The 20,566-nt window shown below is 46.0% G+C and overlaps 1 protein-coding gene across 5 annotated transcripts in view; it reads right to left on the reverse strand.

Annotated features, from left to right (window-relative positions):
- The window catches only part of SH3PXD2A (SH3 and PX domains 2A), a 273,771-nt gene that overhangs the window by 93,373 nt on the left and 159,832 nt on the right, over positions 1-20,566 (reverse strand). For 4 of the 5 annotated variants that reach the window (XM_087765178.1, XM_087765179.1, XM_087765176.1 and 1 more), the window contains one exon: positions 5,006-5,034. The exons of the other annotated variant lie outside the window; for it this stretch is intronic. In XM_087765178.1, coding sequence (XP_087621304.1) covers positions 5,006-5,034 — 29 coding nt within the window. The remainder of the gene's footprint in view (positions 1-5,005; positions 5,035-20,566) is intronic. 5 annotated transcript variants of the gene reach the window in all.

The raw sequence follows: 20,566 nt of genomic DNA on the forward strand, positions 1-20,566 counted from the left end.
TAAGAAAATAAAGCTCATTTATAAAAATAAAAAAAGAAAAAAATGTGAGACATGCCATGGAGCTGTAAGTGCAGGCTAGGCATGTGCAGTGTGACAGGACCAGAAAGGTTAAGCTCTGAACTGATGAGCATAGCTCAGCTGTAAAGACAGAAAAAGCCAAAAGTTAAGCCATTTCCCTTTGTAATTACAAAGGAAACAGAAAAACTATCTCCGATAACTCAAAGAAACAGTGATTAAGGCATCTCCCTGAAGCTGACAGAGAACGCATCCTTATCATGTGAGAGCAAGGAAGAGGGCTTCCCTAGTAATGAAGAATTGGGCTAAAGAAACAACTGTTGCTGTCAGCTCCACCCATAAGCCCAAGGCAGCAATCCCACAAAGTGATCAGCCATGAGGGCCCCCGGTGTTGTTACAATGATCTGCTTGTTTTTCACTTGGAGGCCCCACTTCCATCGTTGTTGCAATTCTCTCAACTCTACTTAATTTCCCCATTGAGAGAAAAGAAAGCATTACAGATGTTTCTATAAAAAGTTTGAGAAGTAGCTTCCAATGGACTCTGAAGTTTTGATTTACTTGCCAGCAGATACATCCCTATTAGTTTTAGATTACAGGAGGGAAAGGAAGCAGAGATTGTTGCCTGGATGCTGCCATATTCTGCTAGTCCAAAAACTGGACGTGGGAACCAAGCTGAAGGATAGTTCTCTCTGCTGAGGAAGCCAAGACTCATCAGCATCCTCACTGAGGCAACACTGGCTTAGACCAAACTGTTAAGTTAATATTCTAAGTGCTCAATTACAGGGGCTATTTCAATAGACTTCAGCTGGCAGACTCAGCCAAAGTGCAGCCAACTTGATGCAGGCAGGATCTGATCAGCTAGAGAAAGGAGACACTGCAGTACCAATGGAGCCATAAACTTTTTTTTTTTTTTTTTAAGTTTATTCCCCCTCACTTGGAGGAGCATCCTACTGCATAGCAATGATGTGCCAGAGAAGGCCGCTGAGCAGCAGCTTGAAGCCAGCTGTGCCCCCAGCAGCAAGCAGGGGAGTCAGAGCAGTGGGGGCGAGCAAGTAGTGGGTTTTTTTGTTATGATTTCAGAAGGGGGTGGCCAGCAGTGCTCCTGCTAGCACCGAAAGCAGTAAGCACAAGGGCTTGGCTGCCTACAAAACAGGTGGCAGAGATCCATGCCTTAGCTTTGAAAGCAAAGGTGAAGCAGTATCTCTTCTGCCAGGTCTGACCCCACCGTTAGCAAGGGGAACCCTCTCAGTAATTGAGGAGCACCGAGACTCAGTGTGGAAAAGCTGTGGAGCCCACATCAACTCCCTATTGCCACCAAACACCAGGTCCCAGATGCTTGCTTCAGCTTCATGACTGGGGATCTGACAACAACTTTGGCATGAAACCAACCAAGAAAGATTCTCAGCAAGGGAAGAGGGCAAGATCATTTTACTCCAGAAGTCTGAAACTTGCTCTGTCCAGTAAGGAGGGGGTGTGGGGCATGTGTGGGGGACACATCTTTGGGGAGAAACATACTCCAACTGGTTTTACAAGCCACATCAGGATTAGCAGATGTCTCAAGGGTTAATTAGTTCACCACACACAGATGGTAGCTGGTAGGGTTTGCAGAGTGGATTAACCTAATTTGTGGTTTGTAATGTACCATGCAAATATCCATTACTAGACTTGCAGCAATTCTGCCCTTATTTTGATTTGAGGACAGAAAACCACACAATGAATGCTTGCATAGAGGTAATGCCTATTTTGAGTGACAAATGAGTTGCTGTTCACTTGGTTAATGTGATTGACAAATTGGAGTCTGAAAAGTAATTCCTTCCCTTTTTGCTACAGAGGGTCTTTGGAGAGACCTATATGAGACCATTTCTTGCGAGCGTACAGAATATGCCCTCGGTAACCACTCTTTACAGTTATACTGAAATCTCTTCAGCACTGACAGATGGTCATAGAGCAACAATTCAATTGCCTGGAAATATGAAGGCAGCTTTCTGAAGCAGCTCTGCAGCACATCAAGTAAAGCCCCACAAATCCAAGGCAACAGCACATGTGGCAGCTCAGGCCACAGCAAACATCCATGCCTACGCAGAGCCTCAGTTGCTTCAGTGAAGCTCCAGGTCTCTGAGCTGACTGCAGGTTAAAGCATTTCTAATTAGATCATATCCGAGCAAAGAGCTCAGTGTTTATATATCACTTCACACAAGAGGAAGCCTGGCTCAGGGCTGGCATGCAGAGATGCCCCACATCAGTGCAAGACTCCCCTCTGTTTAGCTAAGGACAAGCCACACTATTGCATTTGGTTCAGAAGGTCTCAAATGTTTACAACCAGTATCAGCTGCAGCAATAAATGTTTCCATAACTCCTATTAAACTCTGAACTTATCCAATTCCTCCCTGCTCTAAGGGGCAAGCACAGGACTAGCTAGACACACACTCTGGCAAGGCAGAGGTCAGGGTAGAGGTGATATTGGCTGTCAGAGGCATTCCCCAAATGTTTCTGCGATCGGCCATGCTCATGTCACGCCTGCACATGCCTGAGACACGGCAGCTGTGGGATTCCTGCCGGACAGCATGGGACAGCCGTGCTCACACCCAAAAGCCTCCTCACCGCACATCTTTGGTCAGGACAGAAGATGTGTTCACAGGTCTGATTTATTGGGAGGTGCTTGCATTTAAGAGTGCCTATTTGTCTCTCATTTAAAAACAGAGTAGTGTCTGCACCTACAGAGGAAACTACGTTTCAAAGCTATTTGTTATCTTAAAAGGCTCTCACAGCACACCCTGGAAATCTGTGCTTATTTACCCCATCATTTGTTTGAGTGTCAAAGCTGGTCTTTGTTAGAGGCTGTAACTACCAACTCCCTTGGCATATTCCTTTGCTTGTTGTGTGCACACTCCCACAATATCCCGCTCTAAACAGAAGGAAGCATTCCTCTGCCGCTCTAAAATCAGGCAAGAAGATGGCCGAGAACAGAGTCCCTTTATGCAGCTCACTTTGGTCAAAGAGCTGCTTCACATTCCTCTTCATACAGGGTAAGTGGAGAAAGAGCATCCCTAAACCCCACTGTTTCCAAGCCCTAGCTGCGTGAGCAGCCAAGCACCAAGAAGCAGAGAAGAGGAAGCAGTCCCAAAAGGGGACCTGGCAGCACGTGGAAGTGGGACAGGCTCTCTCCCTTGGCTCCGTCACAGGGATGGATGAGCACGTCGCTTGGGACGCTCAGGGCAGGAGGCCAAAGAGCCCAGCAGGGCAGCATCCACAAATGGCATCCCGGCTACACTGACCCAACTTAATCCCTCTTCCCCCAACGTCATGGCAGATCAGTTTCAACTTCCCCCAGAGCCACAGGAACGGAGGAGCAGCAGTTTCCTCACGCTGCCAAAGCGATTCCTCACATCTCTTGCACAAGTATTGCAACTCCTGTGCGTGTCAATAGTGCACTGAGCCCAAAGCTCTCCTGGTTTTCTAATGGTGTTCTAGGTCAGTGCTAAATCAGGCTGCCCCAGAGACTTCAGCGATGTTTTTCAAAGGTCTTTACACAGCCCAAAAGCCCCCAGTGCTCAGGATGTGGCACTGAGCCAGGAGCCCCCACACTCAGCTCTGCCTTCTACTGAGTCACTTCGATCATTATGGTCAGCCCCTCTAGAGAAAGTGCTGCTGCCAATTTAATTCACAGGCCATTGTGAACAAACATTTCACTTTAATACTACATTTAGGAGGCCCTAGAAGTACAACCCAGACAGAAGCTTTGTAGGAGATTAGGAAGATGAAGCATGCCCTAGTTTATTGTGTCAAGCCAGCACCTTGTACCACACTTGCCTCTTCGTTACCACAACCCACCTCAGGGAAAGTCAGGGAAAGGGTACCAAAAGTATTAGCCTGCAAAGGCAACAGCCATTTCATGCAGAGGGCATCAGGGTCAAGCAAGAGCTTCGCTTTAGTGCGTCACTTAACTTATTACAGGACTGCAGCTTAAAAACTCTCATAATTAACCAACAGATCAATCTAGGCAGTGACATTCATTGGAGTCCAGTATGTTACATTTATCTTCCTTTCCTTCCCAGAGACTAAGCCATTGCAGTGTTTCTTCATCATCTTAAAAAGAAGAAAAAAAGTCCTCCCCTCCCCTGCACACAGGCCAGAGTTTTCCAGGAGTTGCTGTTGGTTTGAAAGGCCTCTCTTTGGATGCCCTGAATGCAATTTGGAGGACCCAAGATTCCAAACAAAGTCAATGAGAGTTGCAGGTGCTCAATGCTGCTTAGGGGAAAAAATAAAAGAAAAAAAAGGAAAGAAAAAAAAAGAGAAAGCCCTGACACATCCAGCTCAGAGCAGCCAAACCCAGAGGCCCATAATTACAAGTCCCTGTTGAAAACACATCTGTAAAAATCACTAAGAGCTACAAGGGGAGGGGAAAAATTGGATTTATATAGTTTCAAATCAGGGTTTTATAGGACATTTGAATCCAGGATCTTAAAAACAAAACACTGAGCTAGAGCTGTTGAGGCAGCCCAAACCCAGCCACAGACACTGAGAAGCTTTTGCATCAGAAGCCTCACCAGAGCCTTTTGGAAAGGAGAAGAAAAAAAAAAAAAAAAAAAAAAAAAAGAAAAAAGATTCAGAACAGAAAAGCATTCCCTTCCCCTCCGGAAAAGGACCCCAACTCTCAGGCTGCATTCTGACTATTTGCTTAAGTAAAGATTGACTTAAGAAAAAAAATGAAAGAGAGAAATTTAATACAGTTATCCTCTCAGGCTGGAGAAGGAGCTATATAAATACAGCCAGAGGAGAGCAGTCATTTTATCTGAAACACTATATAAGGTGGGTTTCTTCTCTTCAGTGCAAAGGAAAGAAACCGATGCCCATCTCTAGCAGGCTTCAGCAATAAAAAGTTAAACTGCTATGCAATTTCATGCAACACAAGAGAAAGGGAAGGTTTAAAAAGGGGAGGGGGGAGGTCCTCTCTGTAATCATGCAGTACATAGAAAGCCTGGTATCTTACCTGATTTTCTCTTTGAAGATCCATAGTCCCTGAAAAAAAGACAACAACAAATAGACATGGTTAGAGCTGGAAACGGTGGTGAGAGAATGGGTGCCTCCCAAATTTCCACCCATACGCTCAAGGGCTCATCCTGCACGCTCCCTCCTTTAAAGAGGAGGTCAGGACTGCAAGGCATTGACAGGCAGGGGCCGGGACGGATCCTGAGCAGCACCGGCTCATCAGCAGCAGCAGCTGGGGCTTCTGCAGCACCAGGGGCTGGGGGAGCATGTGATCAACGAGACAGAGCAAACCATCCACAACCAGCAAGGCAGGGGAGAAGGGTGTCATTTTTTCCCCTTTAAATTGAGCTATTAAATGCACAGCTACTGAATTAACCCCTGACATTCCCCTGGAGAGGAAAGGGAATATTAACTGTTTGCTGCAGGGGTGTGGCTGCTACAGGCTTATCTGGCATTGCTTGCAGTCCTCTCCTTTCAGAGGCTAATTAATTTGCGAATAACCACCAGACCCCTCCTCGTTATCTCTGACAAGCACTTGTCTTCTGCAAGGGAAAAAAAAAAAAAACAAACCCCAAACTTTGTCCTTTCTTCTTTCTTTCAGGATGGGGAACGCACCCTTACTTTTCTGTAGTGATTTAAAGGGTGCTGGCACCTTTGCTCATGGCAGGACAGCTGAAAGCTCAGACAGCTGCTACGGAAGTGGGAAGAAATTACAGAAGGGAGCTGCGAGAACTCATTCGGGATAAGCAGAACCGAGGACAGAAATACTTTGCTACGGCTGTGCTTCCTCCCGGCGCTCTCTGCAGCCTCTCAGACCCAGCTCTGAAATGGTCTGCACAGGCAGGAGCCCGGGCAACGACAGACTGGGCAGAGACAGCATCGCTGTGCGGGCACAGCGGCTGCGGCATGGTCACACACCGCACCCGGCGGTGTTAACGTTGGGAAAATCACCCGATGAATCTACCGCAGAGGCAGGCTGTGTTTGCAGGAATCCCACCAGAGGGGCAGGCAGCAGCCTCTAAATTTTTGGGTGTCAGACTGTCAGGAGTGGGGTTTTGTTCCTTGCAGCATGCTGTGTACTCTGGAGGAATCGGAGAAGGATTGTCCCAAACTATGTATTTAATTTCAGGAAAGTTTGGGGGATCATCTGAAGAATCGACATGTGTTTTGAGGGCAGAGGTATGTCTACCCATAAATCCTGTTTCTCCCATCACTTTGCGTGCATCCCATGCCTTACATGTCTAGGATTTGCTTCCAGTGAGTAATAACTACTTGGGAGTTTTTTGCACCCTCTTTGAATTTTCCAGTGTCATTTCTATTTCAATTAAGTGGTTGTTTTGTCAGCCATGTCTGCAGTTGTATTTGATGTGAAGATGCTACTGCTCATGAATAGGCTGCTTCTTCTACAGAAGTGATATCATATGCAAACATAATGCCTGCTATATGGTGCCTGAAAGAGAGACCCCTCAGACTGAGCCAGGGAAGGCACAATCCCCAAAATGTAGTCCTCTGCCCCGGCTCCGCTCCCACGCCAGCCTGGAGCTTTGTGGTTGCTGTCAATGCAGCTTTCCTGGCATGTGAAAGTCTGTGTTTGGTCCTGCCCTGAACTGCCTCGCTTCTGACAGTGCTAAATGGTGAGAAGGTGACACCCTGCTGAAATCCACACGTGTAATTTGCTTTCACCTAGTATCTCCATGATATCTCCCTATCTTGATGACCACTTCAATCCTGGACCTTCTCAGCCGTACACCTTTGAGCTGGGAATTCCCTCTGCAGCACATTGCATCCCCACCTCTCTCTGTGTTGCACAAAAAGGTTGCACCCAGCTCTTGCAGATGTTAGCACCCTGGGAGGACAGCGTAGCTGGGTGCAATCCCTTGAAGATAAACAAGATCATCCTTCCAATCTTTGCCAGAAGGCTGTCAGCACACATTTCCAGGGCAACCTCCTGCCAGCCAGCCATGCTGGGGACACCCCACAAGCATCTTAAGAGAGGTTGTAGGTGAAAAGAGCACGCAGAGCAGGGTGAAGGCAAGCAGCATTAGACAGAGGTGAAAGAGCCTTCAGCCTGATTGAAGTTGGGGTATTGATGGATTGATATAGTTAATAAGCAACCAAAAATGGATAAAGATGTTGCTGAATGTGTTTGCCCACCAGATCAAGGCAAGGTTGGTACCTAAGGTTGGAAAGTACAGTAGAAGATGATTTGGCTGTGCTCTCACTGTGCAACAGCGGCAAACGCGACGAAAGGCTCAGAATTCAAACCTCCATCCTGGATGTTCTGCCACATCTTTCAGCCCAATCTCTAGCTAGTTTTAGAGCTTGTGTGAGTGACTCCAGTAAGGTTTTAAATGAGGCTTGTTCTTTTAATTCTAAAGCATGACTCATCCATGCAATTTAAAGAAGGTAGAGATTTAAAAAAAAGCAAAATTTTGAAATGTTTTTTTCTTTCTACACACAGATCATGGGATGACAGATATTACTGCATAAAGAACTTTTTCACTTTTTTTTTTTCCATGTTCACTTCCTCATCTGGCTGGCATTTCTTCCACAGCAAAAGCACATCATTTATGGAGATGTACTTGCCCTTAAGTTTCCTCACACAAGCCCTGCAATGGGCAGACACATCCCACATCACACTACTAATGCAAGTACAGAGCGCTGTCCTCGATATGATGTGGCAAGCCACATTTCTGGTCAATGGCAAACATGGTGCCAACAGAGGCAGTAACTGTTCATGTGGGCCAGGAGCTCTGGTCTAGCGAACACGGTCATTGCATGGCTTGTGCGTGGTGAAAACAAACCTTTAGGTTAGTTTGAAGAGGAAAAAAAACCCTTACTGTCACTGCAAAGTGCACAGCTGAGCAATTTAGGGGCAGCTACAAGAGGATGAAGCAGCAAGTAGCTCTCAGTGATGTCCCTTTGAGATCACGAGGGTAACTAGTATCACCAGAGAATCCAGAGTGTATTCAAACCCTTGAAGGCAATTGAACCTACAACTTCTAGTCTTAGTTTCTAGTCTTAAGCACAAGATCATCCTTACAGAAGAAATTAAATGATCATTACAAAATATTTATTTGAATCACCACCACCCCACAACTCATGAGGCTTGCTCAAAAAAAAAAGCCAACAATCAACCTATTGGGCAAGTTTTCATCGTTTCATTTATTCTTTCTGTAAGTTTTAAAGTCAAGTTTTATTGGGTTCTGATTTTGGAGTTCCTGAAGTCCATGTACCCCCTATCTCCCTGTCTTGTCACTCTTTTGCACACCCACATTTCACTCATAAAATTGGGACAAAGCAGTATCAAATAAAATGGAGCCTGAAATAAATTCCTCATCTCCCCAATGAAACTCTGAAAGCCAAAACTTGTTCCTCCCAGCGAGGATGGGAAAAAAAAAATCACTGCTGAAATAGAAAGCAAAGAAGGTATAGCAAATAATCTCTCTGGCTGTGTAAAGTGCTCTTTGTATACACACTCTTCTCCTCTTTTCTGCTAATGAAGAAAGCCTGTGCTGCTGCTTTGCAGCAACAGCAGCAAGGAGCCCTGCCTGACTCCATGTTTATTTTCTGTGTCCTGTTATTCTGGATGTGATTCATTGATGTCTTTTCCCTCTCCCAAGTGATGATCTATAAGGTGAATACCTCTCAGCCTCACTGTTTTCAGAGGAGCATTAGTGTGAGGCTGAAGTACTGGATTATGTCTCCAAAACAATAAAGGAAATTATTTAATGGTTTCTCTTAACTATAACAGCTTCCAAGTAGAAACTCTGATCTTCACCTGCAATACAGACTGCACCTGGCACACTGCTAGCCCTTAAATCAGACAAGAAACCTGGCCTTGCAGAAGAAAAACCCTTCCAAGGAAAGGTTCAATGAATGTCATGTCTGCAGCTACACAGGGAAGCTCACTTTCTCTTAAGCTCTTGCTCTTTTTATCTTTTTATCTTTATACACACACTCACATTTCCATTCTTCTTCCATTTATATAAGAGAACAGACACCACCATCCTAATCTCCCTTCCAGCCATAGCTACAAGAATAGCAGTGAAACCAGCGGGTGGAACTAAAAATAGCACTGGCAGGTCCCTTCTTCATTAGCCAGGATCACTCCATACTTGAACACACTCCTTTCACAAAAATAGCATATTTCTAGCCTTTTTCATATTAGAATGTAGCAATTTTGTCTAAAGTCTTCCTGTGGGGCACCACCTTTAGCTGACACTGAACCTCATTACTGGCAAGGAAATTATTTCCTGCTGCTAACAATATTAAAATATTGCTGGTGCCAAGTACATCACACAAGCTGGACACACTCTTCTTGCTTTAATGACAAAGGAGAGGGAGGCTGGATCTTCTTTCTCATCAGCATTACGCCAGGATAACATTACTCATTTGAAATCTAGCAATGAATGTGAAAGGAAGACCATGAGCATTGCTATAGAGCTGATTGCCTTGTTATCACATTAAGCTATCCACAGTCGGTCTGGAAATTTGTGAAAGATAAAAATATCTTCTGTCATTGAATTTATATGTCACTTGCAATCTAATTTAGTTATGAAGGTTATATTAACAATGTTATGGAGAAGTTTTATGGCACATCCTTTCTTTAGGGACTGCCTTTGCTGCTGTATTCAGTGAGAGTTAATAAATGTAGATGTGTGCACGAGTGTGTTTTCATCTATCTAAATACATACAGATATACACAACCAAGCAGTGGCACAATTGGAAAGTTGTTTTGCAAATGAGGAATATCCTGACATTTGTTCAATAATGCCTAAGAAATGTTCCAAACGGAGGAGAAGACTGGAGGTGACTAAGTGCGCCTGCGATGGACTCTTTAGCCATACTTCTAATTCAGTTTGATTTCTATCTGGCCCGGAGTTTTTCTCCTGCATCTTCCATGGAGATCTGGCAAGTCAGCAGAAGCCTCCTGCAGGAACCAGGAGAGTTTGAGGAGCGACACTGCATCAACGGAGGGGCTGCAAGGCTGCAACTTGGCTCCTGCACAGCTCCCCCTCGGCGGTGATGTATTCAGTTTGGGGACCTCATCCCTGCGGTACCCGCAATGCAAAGGCTCTTTTAAAAGCTCCTCCCCTTTGCCACGGGACAGCAGACCCAGCAAGCTCACTCTGTGGGATTCCTCCTTTCTCAGATACGTCACCTTTTAGCCCGGAGCCTCTGCCTGTTAGTAAAGCAAGGCTCGGCTTCAACTCATTTAGCAAAGATTTCAGACAACCGTGAGTTTCAGCCGTGAGAGAAAACAGTGCCTGCAAAGCATGAGGAGCTGTCAGACCCACGGAGGAGCACGGCTGGGGGAGCTGCACAGCAGACATTTCATCAGACGAGACAGAAGCTAAAGGGAGAGTAAATCATCTTTCTGTCTGTTTCTCAGTGTTCGCTGTCCAAAGGAGATGAGACAGCGACAAACCCTGAGAAATGGAGGTTAATCTGTATCCTCTAGAGTATTTTAATACATAAATTTAAATTGTTCTGTATTTGTTGGCTTTTGTTAATTCATGTTTAAATACATTGTAGGCGTTTATGTTCCCATGCTCCTTAATTCCTAAAAGTCTCTAGTAGTGTGGGCAGGCTGCGGTGGAGATGGATGACATTTCAAACAAACAACTTGGATTATCATTTAATCACCAATGATTTGCCAGGCAGATTAAAAGCACAGAAATGTTTTAACAAGAAAGTCCACTCTCTCCTTCCCAGCACTCATACAGTTTGCAGTCAGTAATGAAGACCACTTTTTCACAAACTATTTTCTTAGCGCTGCTATTGGATTCTGTGACTGTTTTTAAAGTAAACCAATACAAAAATACTTTGCTACTGCTCTTTACGCGTACAGAAACCTGAGCCTTTAGAATCTATTTGCATCTTGATACTCTCCTAACTGATCTTCCTCAACAGCCAGACTGACATTTTCTATTTGAGACAAGGCACAAAACCAAGCGTGACCAAGAACTGTCACTAGGTGCCTGCCTGTCACCAAGGCCTATGGCTGGAAGAGCACCCAAACACCTTAGTACTATATAAACACACAGGAGCTATATGGAGAGTACAGGGTTAAAATTCATATTCATAGTACTCAAAGTGCAAAAGTTTAACCATGTGTATGAAGGTATCTGCATTCCCACTGAGGTCTGAGACCCATATGACATGTAATTAAGCAAAATTAACTCTATACATTATGCATCAGGAACACAAACTCAGACACATGGATGCATACAGCTATATGTTTTCCCCCTCCAGCACTCCATCCTCTGAAATCATAAAAGCACAGCTGATCTCTTCCCCGAGCCAAATAAACAGATGAAGGCTTTTTTCCTTCTTCTTTTTTTTTTTTTTTAGAAAATATTCTGCTCATTTCCTGATATAAATTGTTGCATTGTGGAACCCTCTCGAACATGAATCTGTCCTTTCTGAGCAGAGGTCAAGCTTTCCAGCCCTGTCAGAAAGGGCCCCATTGTGGCGGTCCTGAGACTCCAGAATTCCTTGCCGCAAGCAAAAGGGAATTTTGAGGGGCAAGAAGAAAATCTGGCAACCTGACTTCAAACCCAGGCATTTCTTGCTGGCTGGAAGCAGTCTCTGCTTGCTGCTAAGAAGGGTAAGCCACTGTTGTGCAACCAGCTCCTTAAGAGAACGGAGACAACGAAAGAGAGAATTTTGCCTTCCTGCCACCTTTCTGTTGTCTTCACAGCGTAGCTGTAATGCTGCCATAGAGCAAACAGCACAGCTTTATATACTATAGACTTCTGGTTAGGCTGCAGTGATTTTCTCTGCATCATGTAACAGTGGCCCAGTTTGGCTCACAAGGACCCAACTGGAGGTCCTGATTTAGTGCTGACTTCTGACAGCTTCCTTGAACCCAACAAAGTAAAAGTCAACTCAAGTTCTCCCGGAGAAACTCCAACACTGGAAACTCATCTGTAAGTGCAGAAGAGATCTTCCCTATACCAGTAGCGGTACCTTGCACAGAAAAGCCAAGGTTGGAAGGAGATGGACACTGCTTCCTCTCCAGCAATGCTCCCTGCACCTGAATCCATGGATTTGTATTATGAAGGGGAGGTGCAGGACAAGGAAAACCAGCGTCCTCTGCTCTGCACTCAGAGTATCCTGGAGATTAGCCCCGCTTAGCACAACTTGAGCTCTGCCACCAAGTCCAAGGTGCAGGAGATGCAGACAGCTCCAAGATAAATGACATCCCCATGGACCATCTCAGCCTCATGCAGTCCCACAGTGTTTGGGGGTGGCTGTCACCATTTCTTTTTTTGCATAGAAAGGGTGTAGAAGGACGAGAGATGGGTTCGAGGCATCCTGCCCCTTCCCTAAATGATTGGGGAATGTCACAGATTTCTGTCCCGAGATTCCTCAGTGGTGAAGCTGATCACTTGGCTCCAGAGTGCAACTTCAGTATTTGGCTCGGGCTGAAGAAATGCAGAATTAGCCTCTTGAATTTTTCACGATTATATTTTTTTATGATGAAATTATCCTCCTGGAGGAAGACAGGGCTTTGGAATCGCACATGCAGCGTTTCACCAGGCTGTGAGATACGGGGCAGGGTGATCTGACAGCAAAGCCCGGCCTTTCCGGCACCAGGGAGAGATGGCTCAGCACAACCTGGAAGCTGCAGGACACTGGGGCAATGAGCTAACGCCATGTGATCCTCTACTGCAAGGCTTCAGTGGCCTTGAAAAAGACAACACGAATGTTTATAGCAAGATTTTTCCTGGAAAGAAGTATAAAAACAAGATCTTGCCTAAGAGTCACATTCTCATCTGTTTTTGTTTTACCTTGTTTATTCCTTCAGATGGCAAATTTCTCCACAGGACAGAAAAATGTATTTACCTTAGCAAGAACTCTGGGCGGAGGTGCTCTTCACCTCCTCTAAACTGACCTTGCTTGTCCCTTGTGGAGAGTCCAAATTTATCTCCGTCTTACAATGACCAAGCATGTGTCACTTTATTATAGCCTTTATAGCATAAATGCCGAGTGATAAAAACAAGGCAATAAAAATTAATCATTCTCATGTGCAGCTTTTCCAGTTGTGCTCTTCTCTTTGGGATTTTATTACATACATGTACACGCAGATACAATATATGTTTAAAAGATGCATCTAATCATAGTTACAAATTAAGTACTGAATATCAGAATCATAAATTCAAATGTACCTTATAAACTAGTCAGGCTAATGAGCTTGCATGTATGCCATACGAATCTGATTAAGAGCTTAAGAAGGCAGCACAGGATTTGAATCTTTTCTTCATTTTTTTTGAGCCCTTCCTGATTTGAGGGTGGGCCCCTCAAATTCTAGTTTCCATAGGAGATTTGGGTCCAACCTCTGATTTGGAACCACATGGTCCATCTGGGTTTCTAAATTGCAGCCCGAATGGTGATTATAAGAAAAGGCAGAGTCCCTTTGCTGTCCCCCTCCAGGGACACGTTCCTTCTGCTCTTTTGGACTGACTTGACTGGAGCTACATGTATGGTGCACGGCCACTGTCTCCTCCATCCCACGGTGGCACTGTCCCCCTACACACAACCTCCCCGAAAGGAGGCGTTGCCCGCTGCGCACCAAGTTGTGCCTGCTCACAGGAGACAGGATACTACCACCTCTTCCAGAGTGTGCATGGAGACCAACAGTGTCAGCCCCAAAACTCATCCCAGAGAGTCCTTGGAAAAGAAGAGAGGGAGAGAAAACTTGCAAGTTACAGATTTCCAAGCCTCAACACCAGGTCCAGACATAGCTTGTCCAAAAAGGCTTTTGCCACTGAATTACTGCACCAGGAGGAATAGTTGGAGCACAGCAGTTTAAATCAAACTAAGAGAAGAGCTTCTGCATGCAACGCAGCTGAATCATGGTACTCACTGGTGTTAGACACTGTAATCGCCAAAACTAGGCATGGGCTCAAAAAGCAATGAGATAAATTCATGAAGCAAGGATAAATGGTGGCTATTGTACTCCATGCTCTGGATGCTTTGACCCAAAAAGTCCCATAACTGCTGAATGCCAGAAGCAGAAAGGATACAGAAGGGAAGCTCACTCTGTATTTGCTTTGTTTCTTGTATTGGCTGCAAGCCACTGTTGGAGACAGGAGGCCAGATGGGGCCCTGGTCTCACCTAATTGTGGCCTTATAATATATTCTCCTGTAAAAGATCAGACTGGATTAGGATAAATTACATCCAAATCATGCTGCATTACTCAGCACATTAAATTGTCCTTAATCACATACTTTGATGGTCTAGATTCCTGCTTAAATTTACCTCCTGTGCATATTTCTGTGCCTATTTTGTTGAAACGACTGCCAAATTTCAACTATACAAAACAGGCTCTAATGAAAAGCCAATAAGGCTCTTTGATCAAGCTTTAATAGGACTCATCATGGGGACATATTCTGCTGTGGCAAAATGGTTTCCTCATCCTGTCTCTTTCAGAAATGTTTTGTGAGCCTTTAAAAGCAATTTAGCACTGATTTATGTTAGCTAAGTGATTTCTGTTGCACATGTGAGTTACAAGAAAAGGTCTCTCATCTCAATTTGCTACACTGTTCAGGAAATCAGTTATAAGTGCTGCAGTGCCTTCAGTGTCTCCGACTTCAATGCAGCGGAAATTAGCTATTTGAGTAAATACTTCATCATTCCCAATTCTTCCATATGCCACATCCAGTACTTGACAAGAGGCAACCTAGGATATTTTTTTTTTGGTAAAGGGTACTGAGCTTCCCCTGTCTAAGCTGTTTACCTAAGCTGTTTCCAGAAGATATTCAAGGAAAGAAACATACAATTCTTTAATAGAGAGCATATGAAACATGTTGATGACTATCTAATAAAATCGAGCATGCATTCAATAGGAGTGAGTCACCTCATCACAAGTTTAGAGATGAGGGATGTAGAAATGGTGACTAAGCAAGCTCACGCAGTAAGCCAGGGCTGCAACAGCAACCCAAAAGTTTTGATGGCCTGACCTGACCTGCCAGTGGCATCCAACCAGCCCCAGGCACAGGTTGGTGCCATAGGTCTCTTCATACCAGGGGACAGATGCCAATAGAAGGACAGGAGTCACTGCGAAGTGCCTATGGCCGGGAGATGTATTGTCAGTGGTGGTAAGTGCTACACCCACTGCTGCTGCTTTGCTTATGGTGTTGCTGAGCAAAGAAACATCCCAAAATTAATGAATCCCTGGAGTAAAGGATCTCAAACAGCACATCAACTCTTCTCCCACATTTCCATATGCCAGAGAGAATAATGATGGTAACTACTAGAGAAATAAGGAACTATTTTCTGTGAAGTTCATTCTATTGTCCAGTTTGAATCTTCCACACCAGTTTGTGGCCATTGCTCCTGTTTGCAGTTTGCCACTACCAGCAAGAGTTTGATTCCAACATCCTTGTAACTCCCCTTAAAGAAGCTGTAGGTTGCTATTAGATCACCCCTTTACCTCCCCTTTGCCAAACAAGTAACAGAAAAACAACAAAAATATCAAACTATTTTTTCTCCCATTTCTTCTCGCTCCTCATCGTGGGGCAGAGAGACCCAAGAAAGGAGCAGTCATCCAAACGACATTGGTCTGGGCTGCCTTCCTCCTGCTCTCCCTTCCTGCTTGCGGGGAAGCCCTCGGCACAAGCAATCCCCCTCGACCCACGTACCCTCATTGGCCACGTCCCACCTGTGAGCAAGGTTCCCCATGATGAATTTGCAGGGCCTGCTGACACTGCGCCCTGGGGAGTCCCACAGGAATGGGACCCTGGAGGGAGCCCACCGGGAAGGCAAAGAAGAGCCTCCTGCCTGCCCTTCTCCTTTTGACTGCCCAAGCTGCAAGGATACTCACTCACAGCCTCCCCCCGAACGCTCTCCTTTGCCCTGTACCAGCCTCAAAACCACCCCACGGTGGGCTCCAGGTCTTGGTGTTGCTCCCCGGGATTCCCCGTAGCCCATCCCAGCATGCAGCACGAGCACTGGCACCAGCCTACATGCTGGAGGCTCACACAGGGAGTTCCTAGGCTGCCACTGGCATTTTTGACATTTTAAAGGCTCTAAATTAGCAAAATAAGAAATGAGTTACAGGCATTTCCAGACATGGCCCGGGTCCTGCTAGACCTCCAAGCTCCCAGTATAAAGGAGAGCATGCCAGATGCTTGGTATTATACAATTTTACATTCCTTTCTGGTGCTGTTCTTATGGTGGCTAGCACTTCTGCGTACTCATCTGGCTTTTTAGCAACATACTGCCTGGACCTCTCTGTCTTGCTCCTGCTACGTGTCCAAGGGCAGCAGCACCTAAAAGATTAAGACAGCAGTGTGCATAGACAGCAGATGGCTATTGCATCTGTACTTACTTTGCACTGTGAAATACCCTATTGCCCTCGCCAGTTTTACATCCCCTTTTAGTGGTAGAATCATAGAATCATAGAATGTCCTGAGTTGGAAGGGACCCACAAGGATCATCGAGTCCAACTCCTGTCCCTGCATAGGACAACCCCAAAATTCACACCATATATCTGAGGGCATTGTCCAAATGCTTTTTGAATGTTGTCAGGCTTGGCGCCGTGATTACCTCCCTGGGAAGCTTGTTCCAGTGCTCCACCACCCTCTGGGTGAAGAACTTTTTCCTAATGTCCAACCTAAACCTCCTCTGGCATATCTTCCTGCCGTTCCCTCAGGTTCTATCATTGGTCATCAGGGAGAAGAGATCAGCGCCTGCCCCTCCTCTTCCCCTTGTGAGGAAGCTGTAGACTGTGATGAGGTTTCCTCTCAGTCTCCTCTTCTCTAGGCCAAATAGACCAAGTGACTTCAGCTGCTCCTCATACAGCTTCCCCTCTAAACCCTTCACCATCTTTGTGGCTCTCCTCTGGACACTCCCTAGTAGCTTCGTATCCTTTTTGTACTGTGGCACCCAAAACTGCACACAGCACTCAAAATGAGGCCGTACCACTGCAGAGTAGAGTGGGACAATCACCGCCCTCAACCAGCTAGCAATACAGTGCTTGATGCACCCCAGGACACGGTTGGCCTTCTTGGCTGCCAGGGCACACTGCTGGCTCATGTTCAACTTGCCATTGACAAGAACCCCCAGATCCCTCTCCACGGGGCTGCTCTCCAGCCTCTCGTTCCCCTGTCTGTATGTACATCCAGGGTTGTCATGGCCCAGGGGCAAAATCTGGTACTTGCTCTTGTTAAACTTCATCCGGTTGGTGATTGCCCAGCTCTCTAACTTGTCTAGGTCTCTCTGCAGGGCCTCTCTGCCCTGGAGAGTGTCAATAGCTCCTCCCAATTTTGTGTCATTGGCAAACTTAGATAGTAGTCTTTCAAGTCCTGCATCCAAGTCATTTATGAAGACATTAAAGAGCATCGGCCCTAAGATGGATCCCTGCAGAACCCCACTAGTGACTGGTCACCAGCCCGATGTAACCCCATTTGCTATAACCCTTTGAGCCTGACCCGTCAGCCAGTTGCTCACCCATTGCATTATGTGTTTATCCAGCTGTATGCTGGACGTTTTGTCCAGGAGGACACTGTGAGAGACAGTATTGAAAGCTTTAGTGAAATCAAAAAAATTATATCACCTGGCTTCCCTTGGTCAACTAGGTGGGTAACCTTGTCATAGAAAGAAATTAAGTTTATTAAGCAGGACTTTCCCCTCGTGAACCCGTGCTGGCTGGGACCAGTAACTGTGTTGTCTTTCAGGTGTTTTTGAATAACTCCCAGAATAATCTTCTCCATAATTTTGCCAGGCACAGAGGTGAGACTGACAGGCCTGTAGTTACCAGGGTCATCCCCGCTGCCTTTCTTGAAGATTGGGACAACGTTTGCCAGCTTCCAGTCAACTGGGACCTCTCCAGATTCCCAAGAGCATTGAAAAATTATTGAGAGAGGTCTCACTATGACATCAGCCAGCTCTTAAATACCCTCGGATGAATCCCATCGGGCCCCATTGACTTATAGGGATCCAGCTGGAGCAGCAAATGCTGCACAAGTTCGGGGTTGGTTGGGAGTTCATCATTCTCACAGTCATGGTTCTCTAGCCCAGCTAGAGAAGTTGAAGACCAAGGCGAAAAAAGCATTAAACATCTCTGCTTTGTCTATGTCCCTATTTGTGAGGTGACCATGCTCATCAAGTAACAGGCCAATGTTATTTCTGTCCTGCCTTTTGCTATTAACATATTTAAAAAAGCCCTTTTTATTGTCCTTCACAGTACTGGCCAGCTTCAGCTCTAACTGAGCTTTGGCCACGGGACTTTTCTCCCTACAGTGGCAAACAGCATCTCTGTAGTCCTCCCATATCGCCTGACCTTGCTTCCACTGGCCATACATTTTCTTTTTTCACCTTAGTTCTAGAAGATCCCTATTCAGCCAAGCTGGCCTTCCACCTTGCCTGCTTGACTTCCAACATTTTGGAGTTGCCTGCTCCTGTGCTCTTAGGAGGTGGTACTTAAAAAGTGACCAGCACTGATGGACCCCAGCACGTTCAAAAGCTTTTTCCCAGGGGACCTTACTAAGTAGTTCCCTGAGCAGCGTGAAGTCGGCTCTCCTCATATCCACAGTTGAGGTCTCGCTGGCAGTTTTCCTCCTGTTACCATAGATTTTAAACTTGACTGCTTCATGGTCACTGTGGCCAAGGCAGCCACCAGTTGCCACTTAACCCATGAGACCCTCTCTGTTAATAAGCAACAAATCGAGGAAGGCACCTTTCCTGGTTGGTTCCCTTAGTATCTGTACCAAGAAGTTATCATCCAGATGGTTTAGGAATTTTCTGGACCTGTTTGTACCAGCTGTGTGGTATTCCCAGTTGACATGTGGCAAGTTGAAGTCCTCCATAAGGACAAGGGCAGATGACTTAGAAGCATCCCTTAGTTCCTTAAAGAATAACTCATCCGTGTCGTCATCCTGGCTGGGTGGCCTATAGTAGACTCCCACAACGACATCCGCTTTATTTGTCTGTCCCTTAATCCTTACCCAGAGGCTCTCAACTGTGCCATCGCCAACTGCTAGCTCCATGCATTCCAGCCCCTCCACTACATACAATGCCACCCCCCCACCTTGCCTGCCCTGCCTATCCTTCCTGAAGAGCCTGTAACCATCATGGCACACCAGTCACAGGACTCGTCCCACCAGCTTTCATTTATGCCTATGATGTCATATCTCCGGGACTGGGCCCAGAGACCATCCCACGATCAAAAAACCCAAATTTCCGCCAATGACACCAGCCTCGGAGCCACGTGTTGATCAGCTGGGTCTGCCTGTTCCATTCAATATTCTTCCCTGCTACCAAAAGGATTGAAAAAACACTACCTGAGCACCTGATCCTTCAACCAACTGCCCCAGGGCTCTGGAATCCCTTTTGATTGCCTTAGGACTTGTCTTTGTTACCTCTTCGCTGCCGACATGAAGAACTAATAGTGGGTAATAGTCTGAGGACCTTGCCAAACTAGGGAATTTTCTGGTGTCATCTCTTACCCTGGTCCCAGGGAGGCAGAAGACTTCCCTGTGCGTTGGGTCCGGTCGGCATATGGGACCCTCTGTTCCCCTCAGAAGGGAGTCACCTATGACAACTACCCTTCTTTTTTTTTCTTAACATGAGTGGTTGTGATGCGGGGGGTAGGCTGCCTAGACAACCCTGCCATCCCAGAATGACCTACATCCACATCATCAGTTGTCTGCCCATCCAATTCCAGGGCCTCATACCTGTTGTGTACGGGCACCTGGGAAGGTGAGGCAGGCTGAGAGTGGATTCACCTGCCGCCCCGAGCAGTAACCTGCTTCCATTCTTGCCCATCTCCTGGGTCTCCTCCTTCTGCCTGGTGGTGAGAGGGTAGGGGGTCCTTTGCCTCTTGTGCCGTGGTTGGCTGGTGCCTCTGTCTCAGGGATGGTAGAGTACAATTCCACCAGTCAATCTCCTTCTCTGATACTCCTCAGCCTGGACACCTCCTCTCGAAGCTCTGTCACCAGGCTGAGCAGCTCCTTTACTTGGGCACATCTCCCGCAGGTGAGCTCACTGCTGCTGTCAGATACTGCCCTGAAACTCGGGCACTCCCTGCAGCCCGGGACCTGGACGGCTGCACGGTCCATTGAAGGCTCTGTTTTTTGAGTGGCTGCGTCAGTTCTTGCAGCTGGAGGGGCTGTGAGGGACCCTGAGAGCACAGCTTTTTGCCAGGTGGATCTCTCTCCTGCCTTTTTAAAGCCATCTGTTGTACATACGGCCCTAAGAATGGTAAATATTTTTTCCAGGAGAGGCAAACTTATGATTCACGTGGGAAGACAAGATCAAGCCTACAGTATGAACTCCGACTTCTTCATCTGGTGACTGTAGTCCTTCCTTTCCTTATTACATTTTCTTCAGTTAGAACAGTGAGATTAAAATACGGCTGCTTCCCAAATCTGCCTCAGCAGCATGTCCTCAGTTAACTGTCTTGCAACATCAAATGTCTTTCCAGCATACTAAAAAGTAATGTAGTTCTCTATAAGACACCAATTTTATATTCCTTGGAATTGTTTTCTGCCTGTTTCTACAAAGCGGCACATGGAAAGATCTTTCAAGTCATCGGGTTCCTTAATTTAC

This window comes from Nipponia nippon, unplaced genomic scaffold (genome assembly GCF_047370975.1).
Source record: "Nipponia nippon isolate SJK-2023a ecotype South Korea unplaced genomic scaffold, ASM4737097v1 scaffold_3, whole genome shotgun sequence".
In the NCBI taxonomy this organism is placed as follows: Eukaryota; Metazoa; Chordata; class Aves; order Pelecaniformes; family Threskiornithidae; genus Nipponia; species Nipponia nippon.